The sequence below is a fragment of the Mesocricetus auratus genome, unplaced genomic scaffold, assembly GCF_017639785.1.
Source record: "Mesocricetus auratus isolate SY011 unplaced genomic scaffold, BCM_Maur_2.0 Super-Scaffold_100003, whole genome shotgun sequence".
NCBI classification, from domain to species: domain Eukaryota; kingdom Metazoa; phylum Chordata; class Mammalia; order Rodentia; family Cricetidae; genus Mesocricetus; species Mesocricetus auratus.
Window position 1 is genome coordinate 98,526,012 of NW_024429188.1, and position 17,944 is coordinate 98,543,955.

Consider the following 17,944-nt stretch of genomic DNA (forward strand, 5'->3'; position numbering starts at 1 on the left):
GGATGAATATGCCAGGGACAATTGGACCAGCCTCAAGTGCTCCCTCCCTCCTTTTCTCCATCTCCTGGTCTGGTGCTCTAGAATTTATAAAGGGAGGCACCCAGCCCATTTCCAGCAAGAGAGGAAGGCAGCCTCTCCTTCAATGGAAAGCAAACTCATCCTGAGCATTGCAATTATACTTCTGAGTAGGGTAAGATTTATTTAATTTTAGGGGGGAAGCAGGGGGAGAGCTCAGCATCATCCTGGTGGTACTTGAACCCCAAATAGCACACAGATGCAACCAAGAACAGAAGTTCCCTCTCTCTCTCTCTCTCTCTCTCTACTGTATCCCCTCTCAACCCTTCCTTCCCTGCCTCCTGTGTGAAAAGAAATTTTCTATTGATCTTCTGGATTTCTCTTCCAATATTAATTCTTCAGAGTCACATGTCTTACTTAGCCTTTGGAGAAGGCTTTCCTGAACATTCTTTGTAGCCATGTATATCCAGAATGAGCAGCTGCTCTCTAACTTTTCCTTTCTTCCCTCTTTCATTTTCACGTATTGTGCCTCTCCCTTCTTCTTTCTTGTTGGGCTCATATGTAGTCTTTAGTCTTCAACATTCTGGATTCTCACCTTTTCTGCTCTTTTACCTTGTAACAAGCAGGTTCTTCCATTCTCCATTGACTTGACCCAAGAGAGCAAGAAATTCAGTTGCAAGGGGAACCATTATGCTTTGGAATTTCCTATCATGAGAGCTTGCATCATAGCACCATATTGCTTTTGGTGCATCAGAAGAGAATAATAGAGATACACTATCATTGTCAAAAAGTTGTTGCTTGATATAATGTTGATTTGTAGGTATGATTGGTAGGCTACAGATTAGAAAAGGGCAGTTTGGGAGGACATTTTATGTGCATGGTCATATGGCTTCCCCAGGTGTCTAGACATGCAAAAACAATACGAAAGAATGAAGGTAATAGTAATGTGGTGGGGGAGGTTACTGAGATCATTTCCATCCAGGTGGGTGGAGGACTTTGTGAAGTCAGCTACTGTTTGCTTCTCTTGTTCACTGAACTTTGAACAAACTGACCTCTTTAGAGCAGAGGCCTTGGAAAAGAGTGGGGAACATGGAGCTGACAAAGTGAGGCAAGGTGTGGTGGGTGGTGGTCTTTAAGTAGCCTTGCTTGCAAAGAGTCTACAAAGGATGTTCCCTACTCATAGGAGCCAGGTTAGAAGGGAATAGATGTGCTATACCAATTAGGGTGCCAAGCTGGGAACCAAGAGGTGCGGACCCTCACCTTGGCTCTGTAACTAATTTAGCTCAGTGTTTGGGGGGTACATTTCTTAACCTTTTGAACCCCACTTCTGCCTTTCCTTCATCTGGAATGTGAGAATGTGAAGCATGGCCAGGAGGGGGGCTGTGAAAGCTCAGGGGACCTTTAGGACTGAATCTTGAAGCTGAGATTGTTTTAAATAAGAGGAGTAAAGATTGTGGGGTCCGTGGAAAAACAGTGGGAGTAGCCCAGGGGATTCAGCAAACAGGTATTCCTAAGGCACGGAGCTAGCTGCTGTGTAGAAAATTGCTATGAATCAGCCCCTACCCCACCGCGGAAAGCTGTACACAGGGTGGGGGAATCGGAGTGGCAGAGTCGAGCGCTCACAGCGCCTGCAGCTCCTCTCAGGACTAGCAGCGGCCGCATTGCCAGGCTGCCTAGCAGGTCTCCAAGCCTCTTATTCCTTGGTCGGACCAGGAGAGTCGCCAAGAGGTAGAGCAGGGGCTCGACATCAGGGGTCCGAGTGTGGCTCTCTGTGGGGTGGAGAGAGAGGTGGGCGAGAATCCTCTCTCTGCAGGGTCCGATGTGTGGGAGGGACAGGGGAGCAGCGAGTGTTGAACCTGTTGCCAGGGTTCTCCGGGAAGGGAACCAGGGGAGAGTTTGGAGGAAAGACGGCTTTTTTTTCACTTCTCACTGGGTGGGTAACAGGGGACAGCGGGAGAGTAGTTTTGGACACTATAGGGTCTTGGTTTAACTTTGCAGATTAAGCGCTCCCAGGAGCTACATAGGGACGGGACATGCGCTGCGAAGCCCAACTCAGTCTGAAGGCCTTGCGCCCCCTCTCAGTAGCTGCCACAGGCTGAGGCTAACCCCTTGACTCCTTGATTCGAGGGTAAAGAGTTTGTGTTAACCCCCTCCCCCGCGTCAAGATCCTCAGCGGGGCCCCAGCTTACATAAGACAAAGAAGGAGACCAATTTATTACCTCCACCTTGTATACTGTGGGCCCCATGAATCCACCGAGGAATGGAAAGGGGGTCTCTTTTGAGTAGGAGGTATGGCATCAGTGCAGCGACCCTTCTGTCCTGGAGTTCATTAAGAGCTTACCTAGAGTAATCAAGGACTCTGCAGTCAGAGGGCTGTATCTGCAGTGCTGTTTAGGTAAACAAGATAATGATAAACTATGGCAGTTTGGGGCTTGGGGACACACAGTGACTTGCCCAAGGCCCCCTGACTCTTGGTCTGAGGCTTTTTGAAGAGCACAGTCTACTTTGGAGAAGGAGAATGTGCAGTTTGACACTGATATTTTAGAAATATGGTTATTTGAAGGTAGTTTTAAAATGTCATTCCTGTTCATGAAAACTACAGGGGCAAATATCTCCCACAGACCCAATTCCCTATGACAGTCATTCAAACAGGATTTTGAAAAAGAAAACTGGCAGAAAATTGTATGCATGTTGAGGAAGATATAATCAGAGGGAAGGAAAGTGAGTGGGGAGGGGCACAGAAATGAAAGAGAAACCCTGAGCCTAGACTGTGAGGATTTCTTTATTCTGCCGGTTTCCTTGACATGACCTCTGCCCAGATGGTCTGGGAGATTGTTTCTACTGGTGTTTTGTTTTTTCTCATGTGTGCTGTGTGGAAGTCACAGATATTATCTGGAAAGGCAAATGTTTCATGATGCTCCATTTAACGGGTTCTCATTCCTCTCTATTATAGTGAACATGGAGAGAAGTGTGTGAGGATGTGAGTGTGTATATGGTTGCTTGTGAGGAGACCAGAGAGGGAGGGGCAGAAGTGAGGAGAATGATTATCTGGGAAGAATGTGCTAGAATTTACTGAGTGTGTACTGAAAACCTACAAATCAGTAGACCAATAGATATAGTCAATTCTTAATAGTCCTAAGGATGATGATCCCTCTTAGTCATGTGACATTTATGTGACCTTCAACTAGGCTATAAGATGCCAAGGGCAGGAGCTATCAGGACTGGCCAATAGTGGATACTCAGTTGCTTTTGTGACCCAGTTACTTTCCTCTACATTTCACAAACTAATCTCCCCATATACTGCATCTCCCATCAAGGAAGACCCAGTGAAGAACTAGTCCTCCTTTCTCTTCTGAAAGTGTGCTTTTTCTGGCAGTAGGTGAGTATTCATTTTCATTTTTAAAAGCAGGGTCAGGGGTATTTTTCACCAGGGAGAGACTCCCCCCTCAATCCCAGATAGAAGTACTTCGACCTAGCAGTCCTTGCAAAGTTGACTGGAAGGGTTTTTATTTTTATTTTACTTTTTTTTCAGAGAGAGAGGGGGGTTCTCGCTCTGGGACTAATGTACCCTTTCAAGGACTCTTTCATCCCATTCTACCTTTGGGTTAATATGCACCCCTTACATGTACTGTGTTTGTTATATTATAATGTCATGGACTTGAGGACCACAGGAGTGAGGTATTTTGCTCTAAGTCATACACTTGGTTTTTGAATGTGTAAGGCTAAGATTTAAATTTAAGCCTCCACTGTGAACACACACACACACACACACACACACACACACACACAGACAGAGACACAGAGACAGAGACACAGAGACACAGACAGTCAGCAGACAAAATGGAGGTGGAGAGACAGAGGGAGTGTATGACACACACACACACACACACACACACACACAAAGGGGGGATTTTCTTCCCACTTCTCCCATGTTTTTTTTAATAACTTGAGTTAAGTCATAAGCTCTCAAGAACTCTAGTTTGTTGTTGTCTGTAAAGAGGGGATAATCCCAACCCACCTCCTTTCCAGGGGTTGTTGTGAGAAGAAAGTGGCATGATTCATTTGTTCATGAATCATGGATAGCTGTTTTAATTGTAAGAGCTTTATGTTCTTGCAAATCCTTATACTTTATAATCCTATGATTCACCCAATGAACAGTTATTGAACACCTACTGTGTGCCAGGGTCTAGACCTACAGGACATATTGAAAGCTTTTGAGAAAATGAGAAGCACAAGACAAGTTAAGCATTAATTATCTTTTACCACCCATTGATAGAACATCTTATTTTTGCCTCCTCTGCCACCATTTAAGAGAAAAAGCAACTAAAAGGTGGAAAAGATGACACAGCTTGTGATGGCAGCACTATTATGCACCCTAAAACATACTGCAGATGATAGCAAGAAAATCTACATCTTGTTGTATTTGATGTCGCATTTCCTTGTTTACACTATCCTTTGGGATGTTTATAGCATAAGATTGTCTTTCACCACTCTGAGCTGGAGTTGTTTCTTTAGTCCATAAAATTTAAAAAGGGCATCCCACATTCTATGGAATGATGAATGTACTTATTGGACACAGATGCTGTCATTTCTGGTGGCTGTCTGCCTTCTATATGATTTCCTCTGGTTTTATAGAAGTAGTCTTTGATTATGGATGCATTATTGAGAGTTAATTATCTAGCAATGCAAAAGTCTTGCAGCTCTGAGGATTGGTGAATGGGGTAGTAAAAAATGCCCTGAGAATGAGAAATGGGTTCATGTCCAGTCTCTGAGTCTCAGTTTTCTGAAATTCAGAAAAGAGATTTTGGACTAGTTACAGCCAAGTTTCACTCCAGTCCTCATTGTACACTATCCTTAAGCAGATTTTTAAACCTAGAGTTTTTTTGAGATATTTTAACAATACTATCTCCAGTTTATGAGCCTCTGTTGTGGCATGATGGGCTGACTGCATGGACTGAAGAACGCTGTCCCCAGATTTAATTATCTTGGGGCTTCACCACCGCATAGGCTAAAATGAGTCATTCTGTTCACTGCATCTGCAGCCTTTGCTGAAATGGAGGTTATGGGATAACAACTTAAAGGCTAACTCATTAATGCTCCAGATGAATGAGGTAATGTGTCAGCAGACCAAATCGGCGCCCAGATGTGTTCAGCTAGAGCTCTGTATCTCTTTCCCAGGTTGTGATATATTAGTGGGGATGTCTTTACCCATTGTCACTGCCTGTACACATTTGAATAATGTAGATGTGATACCTTCTGAGCACCCAGTCCCATGTACTATCAATTTCTCAAACTCCAAGGAGCTTTCAGTGGCTTGGAGCAAAATTCTAATGATGTAACAAGCTGTCTAATTAATAGAGATTCAGACCACAGTGTCAGTGTGGTCCCTGTTTTTGTTCCATTATCCATGTTTACTAGTGAGAGCTGGACCAATCCTAACTATTTGATGGGAGCAATGGAGTAAATTAGGTCCCCAAATTTTGAAGGTTATGGATTTGTGGTAAGCAGAGATCATTTATGTCCTCTCCTTGTTGAAGTCGTTGACATTTCCAATGTTAGTTTGTTTCCCCATCTGTGCCATGCACTTCAGCAGGACATGGAGAACAATCTTGATGTCACCCAAAGGTGGTCCCCCTACCCCTTTGCACTGCTCAATACTTGATTTGTCTCTCTGTCCTTTGTGCAGGTTCTCCTGCTTGGTACCTGCTAATTGCTGAACTCTTTTACTGGTCCAAATGATGTGATATGATCTTTAGTTGGGAACATGGTAAAACTAGATGGTTTGAAAGAAAAATACATTTGGGGAAACAGTTGCATTTTACTAATGTGAACGACAGCATTTGTAATACTTAATTATGCAGTTAGTTTTTCTGACTCTTGTAAGATGATTAAAAATGGTTGTGGTTGTAGAGTGAAGAAAACAGAGCTTTTCCTAATAGATCCCCAGATCTCTTTATCTGTGCTAATTGAATTCAAACTTATTCGAAATTGAGCAGAGTAGATTAATCAATGCATCAATACAAGTTCCTATTCTATATAATCATTTTTGCAGCCTGATTTGGGCTCTCGGCAAGGAATATTTGATAACACATGTTTATTTAAAAAACTAGTGCTACTTATTACACACACAATATTCATTTAAGATGTAACTATGGAGATGGAAGCTATGTCATTTCCCCATTTTACAGAGCAGGTCACCAAGGCTCAGGATTCAATATGTTTTCCTATGTTTATACAGCTAAGAAATGATGGTTTTGGCTCTAGCTTTATTGCCAACTACAGGTGTTAGGGTAAACAAATTACTTTTGCAAATATCTTGGATTCTCTGCTTTCACTTTCCTCCTTGGGTATCTTTTTAATCTCATAGTCATTTCAATGCCACAAAATGGCATGCTGAAGCTGGGAGGAGAAGGCACTGAAGCAGGAGACATCTCTAGGCACTTTGTTCCCTGTGGTGAGCTTTCTTTTGTGTTCAGCTTGTCAAGTCAGGATTGAGAACAAGTAGACTGGTTAAACCTAAAGAACTTGTTTTCTGCCTGTCCCTTAGTGCTAAAGCCTGTTTATCCCCTCCCCGAGTTTCCCATTTGCTTCTTTTGGGGGCATTTTGGTCTTCCTAGCTCTGCTACAGTCTTGGGGCCTACTGGTAATCTGAGAGGGTTGAAGGTATACAAAATGGAGTCAATTTTGTTGGCAGTACTGCAGCCCATGACTATTAAGTACAGCCCTGTATGTTCAAGCAGGGAGGCAATGACAAACGGTTTATTGTAAGACCTTTGATTTCCTTTGGAATTGTAAGCATCTAGGCTGAGTCATCTCTCCAAGGCTTCTCTCTCTCTCTCTCTCTCTCTCTCTCTCTCTCTCTCTCTCTCTCTCTCTCTCTCTCTCTCTCCTCCCTTCCTCCCTCCCTCCCTCCCTCCCCCTCTCCTATTCTGGCTGATGATGATTTGAGGTTTCACTGTTTGTTCTCACCTTTTTTTTTGAGTAGGGGAGGGATTTATTTTCATCCTGTGTTTTTGGGGAAAGAATCTGCTCTGCTCTTTGGGTGAACAGCTCTGGTAAGCCTCAAGAAGAAATAGCTGAAACTACAAGAGAGGTACTAAGATGTTTGGACTGGATAAGGGGAGGGGGACTGGGATGTTAGAAATTGGAAGCCAAAGCTAGACTGTGTGTCAAGATGAGACCCTCATTTGATAGATTTTAGACTTGTTTAGACTTGCTATTATTGGTAGGGTTTGCTAGAAGGTCAGTCTGGAATTGCACTTAAATGCATATGCCTTTGGTTTAAATTTTGGTTGTTATTTGGTGGTCGAGCTTTGGTGTTCACCTTGGGTTCAGGGTATGTGCTTTGCAGTTGAAAGAGCTTCAGAATCTATAGGCTTTCATCTTGGCTTCATCTAAAAGCCACAGAAACAGCCTTCATTCTTTTTATATGCTGTACCTCAGTTATCTGGCAGTCATTTCTGGTATCTGTGACTTGTCAATAAGGCAAGTGGGTAAAAGAGAATTTTGTTGATAAAACTCAAGAAGAAGTATATTTTCTTTCTAGACATCATAGTTCATTTAATTAGACTACTGTATGAGAAATATTTTCTGACTTCTCTGTGTAAACAGCCATGTTATCTGATCTTTGAATTTTAAGCCCCCCAATAATATATAGAACATATTTGCAAACCTTCATATGAGAGGAAAACTTAGAAAAATGGTATAAGGTTGCTTCCTTTTGTCAAAAGGCTTAGTTCCCCATGTCCCCAATTATTTTCTCAGTCAGAAACTAGCCATAAACATATCCATACAAATCATGAGCTTGGAAGCTATCCTAAACTTTTCCTTTCCATTAGAATTAATTTTCCCCTAAATCTTGTCATTTCCATTCAGGATCTCTGATATATGTAACCAATTCATTGTTCTTGTACTCAAACTAAAGTTTTCATGTCTCTTTTTGATTTTTCAAAGATGCATCTATGACTCTGCCACTTCCTTCCTAAAATCCTATAGTAGTGCCCTATTGCCTGTAGAAAAAATGTCCACCTTTTAAACATGGAATTATAGGGTCTTCCATGATTTATCTTCTTCCAGCTTCTGTATATTGCTTTAAGTAGATGCCAATCTTTTTTCCATCTCATTGCCTTTGTACAAGCTGTTATCTCTCTGTCTCTGTCTCTGTCTCTGTCTCTATCTCTGTATCTGCCTCTGTCTCTGTCTCTATCTCTGTATCTGCCTGCCTCTGTCTCTGTCTCTATCTCTGTATCTGCCTGTCTCTGTCTCTGCCTCTGCCTCTGCCTCTGCCTCTGTCTCTGTCTCTGCCTCTGTCTCTGTCTCTGTCTCTGTCTCTGTCTCTGTATCTCTGTCTTCTCCCCCTTCCTCTCCCTGAGCCTGTCTCCAGGCAGACTTAGATATTTTCTCCTTTCTGTACTCACAGTACTTTGTTTATACGTTTGCCAGCTGCTGTAGCAAAAAGGTTTTATAAACTGTTGCTAACCTGTGTATGTCTTTCACTGCATTCTATTAAATCTTTTATGAAAAAAGCAGTATTAAAGTGGGCAATTAATACAGATTTTCTTCTTTTGATATGTGGCTGAAAGAACAAATGAGTAACAGAGGATGTGATAAAAGATGCTATGTGGGGTCCAGGGAGGTCTCCTCTGAGGGATGTGTAGCCTGAGCACAGTATCAGATAGGGACATGGAGAAAGGCCATGTAAAACACCATTGCCACTACATTAAGACAAACTTCACTGTGATCACTAATCCTGTTCAGAGTCTCACTAGAAATGGTCTAGAGATGAGCTTGTTTTCATAAAAGTTGACTCCCCCCCAAAAAATGCAACATAATCAAGCTTAATAAATGAGAAAAAGTAAAAGCAAACAAAATTCTACCACTAAAGAGTATTTGTTAGAACTTAAGTGTGTTTGTTTCAGTGCTTTGAGTATGTTTTTCTTCACATAGAGGCGATCATAATTTCTGTATTTTGTATTTGTTGTTGAAAATCTCTTTGCAGGTATCAATGTATAGTTGCATCATTTCCCTTACTATTTATTACATAATCTATATAACTAATCTCATTTTGGGGCTAGGTATTTTATTGGATGGCTCATTTGTATATGATGTTTCCTGTCTGTAGCAAGATTTCATTAGAAAAGATTCCTAGAAGGGGAAGTACTAGGTCAAAAGACCTAGGGACAAATTTTGGCTTCAGATCCATGTGTCCAGTTTGCCTTCTGAAAGAGTTATTTAAATTTACAGTGCTTCTAGATTGGATAGACGCCTCCTTATTTACCTAGCCCAGACAGCTAAGGGCATCATTATTAAAAAAAAAAAACTACCGGTGCTCAAATTAATTAATAGAAAATATTATGTCTTATTGTTGTATCAAAGTGCTTAAAATATAAGGTCGCTGATTTTTTAAGCAAAAACCTGTTTTCCCTATTTTTTGTTAGTTTTTTTTTCTCTTTTCTGGACTGTCTGTCTGTTCAGAGCTGGTTTTTTTTCCCAAGTTGTTTTTTTTCTTCTTCTCCCCCTGAATAATCAAGTAGAGACAGCCCTGCTTGAGGGTGAAGCCGCCTCCCAGTTTTCCCTCCCTCTCTACCTCCCCCCCCCATAGTTCTCTTCACTAGGTCCAGTGACAATTGGATGATGCAGCCTTGATGATCATCCGACTCCAGAATGGGTGGCTGCAATGCTTTTCTCAAGGCAGCAAGGACACAGTGTCCCAGAATCATGCTTCTTTTGCTGTTGTTGCCTGCCTTCATTTTTTTAGTGAGCGTCCTGGGAGGAGCCCCAGGACAGAACCCGGACCGCAGGATGGACATGGTATCCATACACAGCCTCTCCGAGCTGGAGCGCCTGAAGCTGCAGGAGACTGCTTACCACGAACTCGTGGCCAGACATTTCCTCTCTGAATTCAAGCCGGACAGAGGTGAGCTATACCCGGAGAGTGGAGTCCTCGCCTTCGGGCGAGTAGACCCCCCCGGGTGGGATGGGGTAGATTAGAGGTCCTGGAGGGTGAGAGGGGGTCATCCCTGGTCTCAGAACCGGACCTGGTGCCCCGGGAACGGAGGAAGCTGGAGTTGAGTACTGTTTGTTGGATTTCAGAAGAGGTAAAAGATTAGTTGAGTAGAGTCGAAGCCTGGGGTTTTGAGGGGATGGTAAGCCCGGTAGAACCGAGGGCAGGTGAAGAAACTGGGTTCACCAGGTGTAGTGGGAGAATTGGGCAAAGAGGGACCGAGGCTCAAAGGAACACTCTAAAAGAGGATCGGGTTGGTTAGAGACTTCACGGTGGAGAGAGATAGAGATGGTGGGAAAGAGGCAGAGAGACACGCGCCAACCCGGGCAAAGAACCGGAGGGCGGTGCGGGGTTGGGGGTTGGCGGTGCGCTCGGAGCGCAACCCAGCTCTGTTAGTTGTGGAGAAGCCAGGGGACCAGGGGCAAGACCGGGTTCCAGCGCTCCCGGAGATCTCAGGGGTATGCGCACAGATTTAGCTGCAGGATATAGGGGAGGTGGGAGATGTTTGCGACACTCGAGGGGCGCTCCAGTAAGACTGGGAAGTGCAGGGGTGGAAGCCAGGTTCCCCAGGCGCGCACCTCTGGCGCAGTCTGAACTGGATGAAGCAAAAGGCTAGGAGACCCCCCTGGCAGTCACCACTGCGGGGATTTGGAGCGGGGAAGCAGCCAGGTGTCGCCAATTCTCCCACCGCAGCAAACGGAGCGACGGCAAATCCGCGCGTGAGCGCGTCCACAGTAACTTGGCGACCCTCACCCGTGGTGGCGCTGCAGGCAGAGCCCCTCCCCTCGCCTGTTGCATGATCAGAGCGCCTCTGAGCTTTTGAATTCATGTTTTAAGTGTTGTACTGAGAAATTACTGGTTCATAGCAAGATGCATCTGGCATATTAAACTGGTTACGTTAAATTCTTGGAATCTTGAATGTGCTAGGTAGGACAAGTCCTATCTATGGCCAGGAGGGGAAACTGAGGCTGGGTGAAAAACACTTTTCTTGGGCTGGTCAGCCTCCCATCTCCCGTCCCCACACTGCAGATCAATTCACTGCCATGTTTTAGTTACTTAGCACTTCCTATATGAATGTGAATGCATATGTTTTTTTTTCCTTTTCATAGCTCTACCCGTTGACCGTCCAAACACCCTGGAGAAGTGGTTTCTGATCCTGAGAGGACAGGAGAGGGGTGAGGGGGCTTTTTTTCTTTACCTTAGGAAATAAATAAAAGGCAAAATACCCTCTGGTCTTGTGCCCCCGGATACTGGATTCCTGCTGATGCCTATTGCCCATGAAGATTCTTCTCTTTCCCTCCCAGAAACCCCCTAGAGGGTAATATCAGGAAATGGCATAGCTGCTGGCTCTTGAGTTGGTCCTCTCAGACTTGTCTTAGCTTCCCTGTGCACATACCCCAGACAGATCAACCTGAGAAGAAATCTCCCTCATTGCTTCAAGGTGGCCAAGCACTGGCAAGACATAGGCAGGGATGAAATCTTAAGCCATGTCGGGGTAGTTGAGTGACATTGAGTCATTTTCACCTAACCATTGCAGGGTTCCAATTTCCACAGAGGGGCGCTGTGGGCCTGGGGTGGGGCAGGATTGATTATTGATGATTGCTTGGAAGAGTGATGCTGCAAGCCCATGTAGCCGCCCCCCCCAATACAAGTGCTATGGGGCTTTGACGTTTACCATCCTTTCCCAGCTGCATCACTCAAGACCTTTGGCATCCCCCTGGAAGAGGTGCTGGTGAATGAGCTTACCCGCCGCAAGCACCTTGAACTGGAAGCTGCTATGCAGGATGAAGATGCCACAGGTCATCGTCGGGGAAACGTGGTGCAAAGGATGTTTGGACGCATGAGGCGCTTTTTCAGTCGCAGTAGGAATGAGCCCACCCTGCCCAGAGAGTTCACTCGCCGTGGTCGTCGAGTGAGTTCAGTCTCAGAGGTTTCAGGCAGGGGCCCTTTGTGGAGAGGAGTCAAGGCTTGCATTCTTATTGTGTGGGGACTGAATAGAAATAGAAGGGGTGGGTTTGCTACTCAGCACTTAGGCAGGTCCCAATGGATGCTCCTTCTCCATTTCAAGATAGTCTGGATTTTCCCACAGGGTGCAGTGTCTGTGGACAGCCTGGCTGAACTGGAGAATGGGACCCTGCTGCTGCAGATCCTGCAGCTCTCACAGGCTTCACTTCCTATCGGGCAGCGACTTCTGGGATCCAAAAGGAAGATGAGCCTCAATCCAATTGCTCAACAAGTCCCTCAGATTGTTGAGACTTGCTGCAAATTCATTGAGAAGCATGGTAAGAAAGCAAAAAAAAAATGGTTAAATCAGGGAAGGCAGCAAGCAAAGGGAAACAGAATAATGTTCTAGAAAGGGAGAGAGAGAAGCTATAGGATTGAGGGCTTGAATAGCATTCACCCGATACCACTGGAAGTTGGAATTCAGCTGGTAATGTAGAAAAAGGGAAACATAATTGGGAAACAGGGGCCATAGATGCTTAGGATCTCTGATCTTTTCTTTCAGGCTTAAACTCCGTGGGGATTTTCACCGCTGAGTACTCTTTGCGCAAAGTGCTTGAGGTAAACATGTTTGTTCTTTAGGTAAGAAAAGGAAGAAAGAAATAAGGGCTCTCTCACAGACATAGGGTAGTGTCACGATTGATGGGGGAGTAAGATGTTCTTCATAGACCCCTGGATACACTACATTGCCAGCTATCTTGACTAAAGCTCGTCACTTCTTGAAGAGCTGCCCAAGACAAGGCATATGGTGGGCAATGCAGACATTTAACATCTTCTTTCTCCTCTTTTAGCTCCGTGAATTATTTGACAAAGGTCTGGATATTGTGCTGGATGACAGCGTGAATGTACATGATGTGGCCGCACTCCTCAGGGTGTTTTTCCGTGAAATGAAGGACTCTGTGGTGCCTGATGATTTGTACATGTCCTTCCTCCTGACTGCAAGTGAGTCTTCTGTCCTCCATTGCTGGTGCAAGTTAAAGAAGCAATACACACATCTTATGAGAGAGCTCAGGCTATAGGACCCTCATGAATCTAGGGTATAATGAACATCAGAATATGAAACATATCCTTCTAGAATACTCAGTCATTATTTGTTAATGAAAATAAAAATCAATAAAACTTTCTCCAGGTTGCTTTCTGTGTCTCTTGCTGTTCCCTGACAAATCTGTTGCTTGGAATTTTTGATATCAGGCTGCTGCAAAGACTAGCCCACTGAACCAGCCCTATTTTCCTTCCTCTAGCTCTGAAGCCCCAGGATCAGGTTTCTGCCTTGCAGCTTCTGGTCTACCTGATGCCACCCTGCCACAGTGATACCCTTGAACGTCTGCTGAAGGCACTGCATAAAATCACTGAGTACTGCGAAGACTCCATTGGTGTTGATGGACAGCTGGTAAAAATTCGTGGGAATGGGTAGTGAAATTAAGTTGGTTGTAAAGTGGGTAAAGAGAGAAAACCAACAATAAAAATGATACTTATCTATTTGTACAGCTTCTAGCACTACCTCAAGGTTTATCACACTTCTTTACCTAGGTTCCAGGTAACCGAATGACTTCCACCAACTTGGCCTTGGTGTTTGGGACTTCTCTCCTGAAGAAGGGGAAGGTGGCCAGTAGGGAATCCAGGAAGACAAAGCTGGGGATTGATCACTATGTTGCATCTGTCAATGTGGTCCGTGCCATGATTGATAACTGGGATATCCTCTTCCAGGTAAGTATGATTTTTGAGTATACTCATTCCACACATTCCTCTTCTGTTTACAAGATAAGAGAGAGTTCATTGTGGATAACAAAGTCTCCTATTCTAGAAATTTCTCCCATGTTTGCTGGTCACAGTGTCTCAACCAAATACTCAACAAAGATGAGTAAAAATGAAAAGAGATATGCAATTAAGGTTACAACTTTTACCTCCAGGTGCCCCCCCATATTCAGAAGCAGGTTGCTAAGCGTGTATGGAAATTCAGCCCTGAAGCCCTGGATTTTATCAGACGCCGGAATCTGAGGAAGATCCAGTGAGTGTAGTTTTAACTTTATGACTTGTTTATATTTACTCTATAGGACTTAACTGTTTCATGCCATCTTGATATTAATCAACTTTGGGGAAAACATACTAACTTTTTTCAAATGTCTTCCCATTTAGGAGTGCTCGCATAAAGATGGAAGAGGATGCTCTACTTTCGGATCCAGTGGAAAACTCTACTGAAGCCCAGGCTGCTCTCCTTGCTCAGAGCCAGCCCTTTGATGAAGGTCAGTTTCCTATTAGAGATCCAATCTCTGCTAAAGGTCAGGCCCTTACTGAAGGTCAGTCCCTTGCAGAAGGCTAGGCCCTTCCAGAGAAATAGGTCCTTGTTGAAGATAAGCCCCTTGAGAAAGGGAGGTTAATCCTCTGAAAATAATGTCTGTAAATGAAGAGTTAGTATTTTAATATTTCAGTGAGGGAGTAGTTTGGGGGAAAGTTCAAGGTCTTGAAATCCCACATTACCTTGATATTTGTGGCCCACATCTTGAGGGCATATGAGAGCTTGATGAAGAAGATGATGGTGAGGGTGAGGAGGGTGCTGGTGAGGATGATGGTGACATTCTATATTTTGATGGTCTACCTTCCCTTGAGTATACTTTAGAACTTGATGACAAAATCCCAGAACTCACTGATACCCTAAACTTTGAAGAATTGCCTTGTTTTAATGTGGTTCCAGACCCTGAAGGAGCTCCAGATGTGCATGAAATCTCGAACTTTGGAGAGAACCTGAACTATGACTTTGAATATGGATCAGATTTTGAAGACCAGGACCATCTGGATCTTGCAGAGGTTCCCTATCTTGATGTGGTTCCAAACAACGAAGATGCTGACTCAGATGCTGATGAAATCCCAGGTAATGCTCCAAGATTCAAAACTCTTTGGTCGTCTATTAGGCCGAAGTTTCCTTACGTGCTACATGGGGGCGATTTTCCTTGCTCTGCCTCTAACCCTTATTGTATTTGAAACTCAAAACTAGGTCTTAGTGCCTTGGGTTGTGTGCAAAGTATGAAGTCTAGAAACATAGGAAGTTAATATTGTTACTATTTTCCAGGTGCCACTGAGGAGTCGACTGCTCCTACTGGCACTGCCAGTTCCCACGATGGTGAGGAAGGAGCGGTTACAACCCCCAAAGTGGAGAAAGACCGCCCATTGTTCCGTGAGCCCAAGAAGAAGGATGGCAAATCTGGCATCGGCTTCTCTCCTTAGATGTTTCCCCCCCTCCCATAAGGTGCCGGACAGGGGAAAAGGGTGGGGGTAGACCTGGAATGTCACAGCAAACATTCAGGAGTCTTGAAGACAAAGACCTGAGGGTAAGCAGGAGTTCCACCTGATGCTCGGGTCAGGATGGGAATTCCAAATACACTGCCAGCCCCATTACTGGGGATGCTTGGTATCTTCAGCTGGTAAAAGCAGAGATGTTTCTGTGTCATGCCCAGGCACCCTGGTGCTACCTTGCCTTCTCTTTTACCCCTGATCCAGGCTTCCTCTCACTACAGCCCCTTCCTTTAATTGATGTTTCATTTGTGGTAAACATCTGTCCCAGAGAAGCTCACAAATCTCGAGGTGCTTTCCCTCCCTCCCCAAGGGGATTGCATGTTTTTCCTGACTTTCCTACCCTCCTCCCGAGAGCTCACTGGGAAGGCCCTCAAGAGGCATGTTAGAGCGTTAGGTCAGCCTACAGACTGCTGACAAACAATTAATGCTAAACTGTGTCACACCAACTCATAGCCGTGTCCCCGCAGCAACTCCACCGCCTCAGGATTTTCTTTCTCCCCCTCAAATTATTTAGACCAATGGCTCGTCAAACAGCCACTCCCAAAATTCTGTGCAGTTTTGCTCAGGACACGCCAACAGGGAAACCTCAAGTGTAAGCCTAACTAGCTTTTCTGGGGTCAAAAGTTAGAGGAAAAAATTAGATTTTAGTCCTGGACCAATTTTAAAGACAGCGGGCGTTCATGCCCCTTGTCAGTAAAACAACTAGTTAGGCACAGACACATAGTTCCAAGTAGTTAACGTCACCTGATTACAAACTCTCTTACCTATCGTCTCTGTACTTCCTCTATGCAGGACGGTACAGATTTGCGGGACTTGCTCTGGTAAAACACAGATATGGGTTATGTATGACATCCAAATTACAACTGATATTTATGGGTAACAACTGCTAAGGTCCTTAGAATGAAGAATGTATTGTATTGAGGGATAGAAACTGATCATACAATGGGTAACAACCACAGAGCTCGAAGATTTGTGATTGTTAAAACTTCTCTGGCATTTCATCATTAATAAACATCTGTATTGTGACAGCAGCATACTCATGGTGTACAGCGTGATTTTTTTCACTTAGAATTTTGGGGGCAAGTTGGGAGCTCTGAGTGGCGATCTAAAGAGGTTAATAAGATACAGAAGAGAAATAAAGGAGAGGGGCTGATTGGAAATGAAAAAGAGGAGATGGCATAATATAAAAGGGAGAGGGGATAGGGAATAAAAAGAAGGAGTGGGTGATATGAAATAAGAAGGGGTGATGGATAATAAAGAAGAGAGGATGATATGGGATAAAGAGAATGATGGGGATAAAGAAAGTATGACACAAAATAAAGGGAGAGATGGGGTTGAAGAGGAGGGAATGATATGCAGTAAGGGAGAAGGTGATGGGGAATCAAGAGGAAATGGCACAAAATAAAGGGGAGAGATGATGGTGAATAAAGAAGAGGGGATGATATGGGATAAAGACTCAGAGAAGTGGTGGACAATAAAGAGGGGGGAGGTAACACCGCATAAAGAGGGTGACAAGGAATAAAAATGTGGGGATGACATGGCATAATAGTGAAGGATGATGGGGAATAAAGAGGAGGGAATGACATGGTATAAATGGAAGGGGTAATTGTGGATAAAAAATAGAGGACGGAATGGCATAAAGGGAAAAGAGGATGGTAGGTAAATAGGAGAAATGGGATGGGGTAAATGGGGTAGATAATAGTGGATAAAGAAGAGGGCATGATATGGGGTAAAGAGGAAAGATGAGAGAAAATAAGATAGGGTGACATGAGATAAGGGAGTGATCAGTAATAAGGAAGGGGGACATAAAAGGGAATGCCTATGGGAAATAAAATGGAAGAAAGATGGGTAATATAAGGGAGGGGATGCCAGGATAAGGGGAAAGGAAGATTGTAGATAAAGAAGCTATGGCATGAAATAAAAGGAAAAGGTGGTGGATAAAGAGGAAGGGATGAAATGAGTTAAGGGGGGTGATGGGACATAAGGAAGGTACAATATGGGATAAAGGGAATAGATTATAGTGTATGAAGAGAAGGGACTTGTATAGGATAAGGTGGGAGGGTAATGGAGAATAAAGAATATGTGACATGGCATTAAGGGATAAGATGATGGATAAAGAAAATGACTTGATATGGGTTAAGAGGGAGGAGAAATGGAGAATAAAGAAGAGAGGATGACATGGGATTGATTATGAGGAATAACAAACAGAAGACGGCATGAGATAAATGGAATCAATAATAGTTTATGAAGAGTAGGGAATGATATAGGTTAAAGGGTAAGGTTGATGGGAGAATAAAGGGAAACAGCATGGGATAAAGGGGAGGAATAATGGTAGATAAAGAAGACAGAATGATACAAGGTAAGAAGGAGGTGTGATGGAAAATAAGATGAGATGATATGGGGCAAGGGGGTGATAAGGAATAAGGAAGAGGTGGTGATGGCATAAGACAAAGATGATGGGGAATAAAGAGGAGAGGGTGATATATTATAAGGGGAGGGGACATAGGATAAGGGGGAGGAATGATTGTGGATAAAGAGGAAGGAACGGCACAAGCAAAAGGGAAATGATGTAGAATAAAGGGGAAGGGATGACATAGGATAATGGGGTAGAATAATGAAATAAAGAAGAGGAGA

The 17,944-nt window shown here is 43.9% G+C and overlaps 1 protein-coding gene across 4 annotated transcripts in view; it reads left to right on the plus strand.

Annotated features, from left to right (window-relative positions):
- Arhgap36 (Rho GTPase activating protein 36) overlaps positions 1 to 16,346 on the plus strand; it is a 28,175-nt gene extending 11,829 nt beyond the window's left edge. The window contains exons 1-13 of one of the 4 annotated variants that reach the window (XM_040744609.1): positions 1,661 to 1,743; positions 9,773 to 9,931; positions 11,128 to 11,193; positions 11,707 to 11,930; positions 12,108 to 12,300; positions 12,525 to 12,580; positions 12,811 to 12,961; positions 13,261 to 13,409; positions 13,550 to 13,726; positions 13,930 to 14,027; positions 14,156 to 14,262; positions 14,712 to 14,888; positions 15,087 to 16,346. In XM_040744609.1, the coding sequence (XP_040600543.1) occupies positions 9,817 to 9,931; positions 11,128 to 11,193; positions 11,707 to 11,930; positions 12,108 to 12,300; positions 12,525 to 12,580; positions 12,811 to 12,961; positions 13,261 to 13,409; positions 13,550 to 13,726; positions 13,930 to 14,027; positions 14,156 to 14,262; positions 14,712 to 14,888; positions 15,087 to 15,241 (1,668 nt within the window). In that variant the 5' untranslated portion in view covers positions 1,661 to 1,743; positions 9,773 to 9,816 and the 3' untranslated portion in view covers positions 15,242 to 16,346. Of the gene's footprint in view, positions 1 to 1,660; positions 1,744 to 7,011; positions 7,109 to 9,535; positions 9,932 to 11,127; positions 11,194 to 11,706; positions 11,931 to 12,107; positions 12,301 to 12,524; positions 12,581 to 12,810; positions 12,962 to 13,260; positions 13,410 to 13,549; positions 13,727 to 13,929; positions 14,028 to 14,155; positions 14,263 to 14,711; positions 14,889 to 15,086 lie in introns of those variants that run through there. The other 3 variants (XM_040744610.1, XM_040744608.1, XM_013118227.3) reach the window with 3 other exon arrangements.
- Positions 16,347 to 17,944: the final 1,598 nt, after the last annotated feature.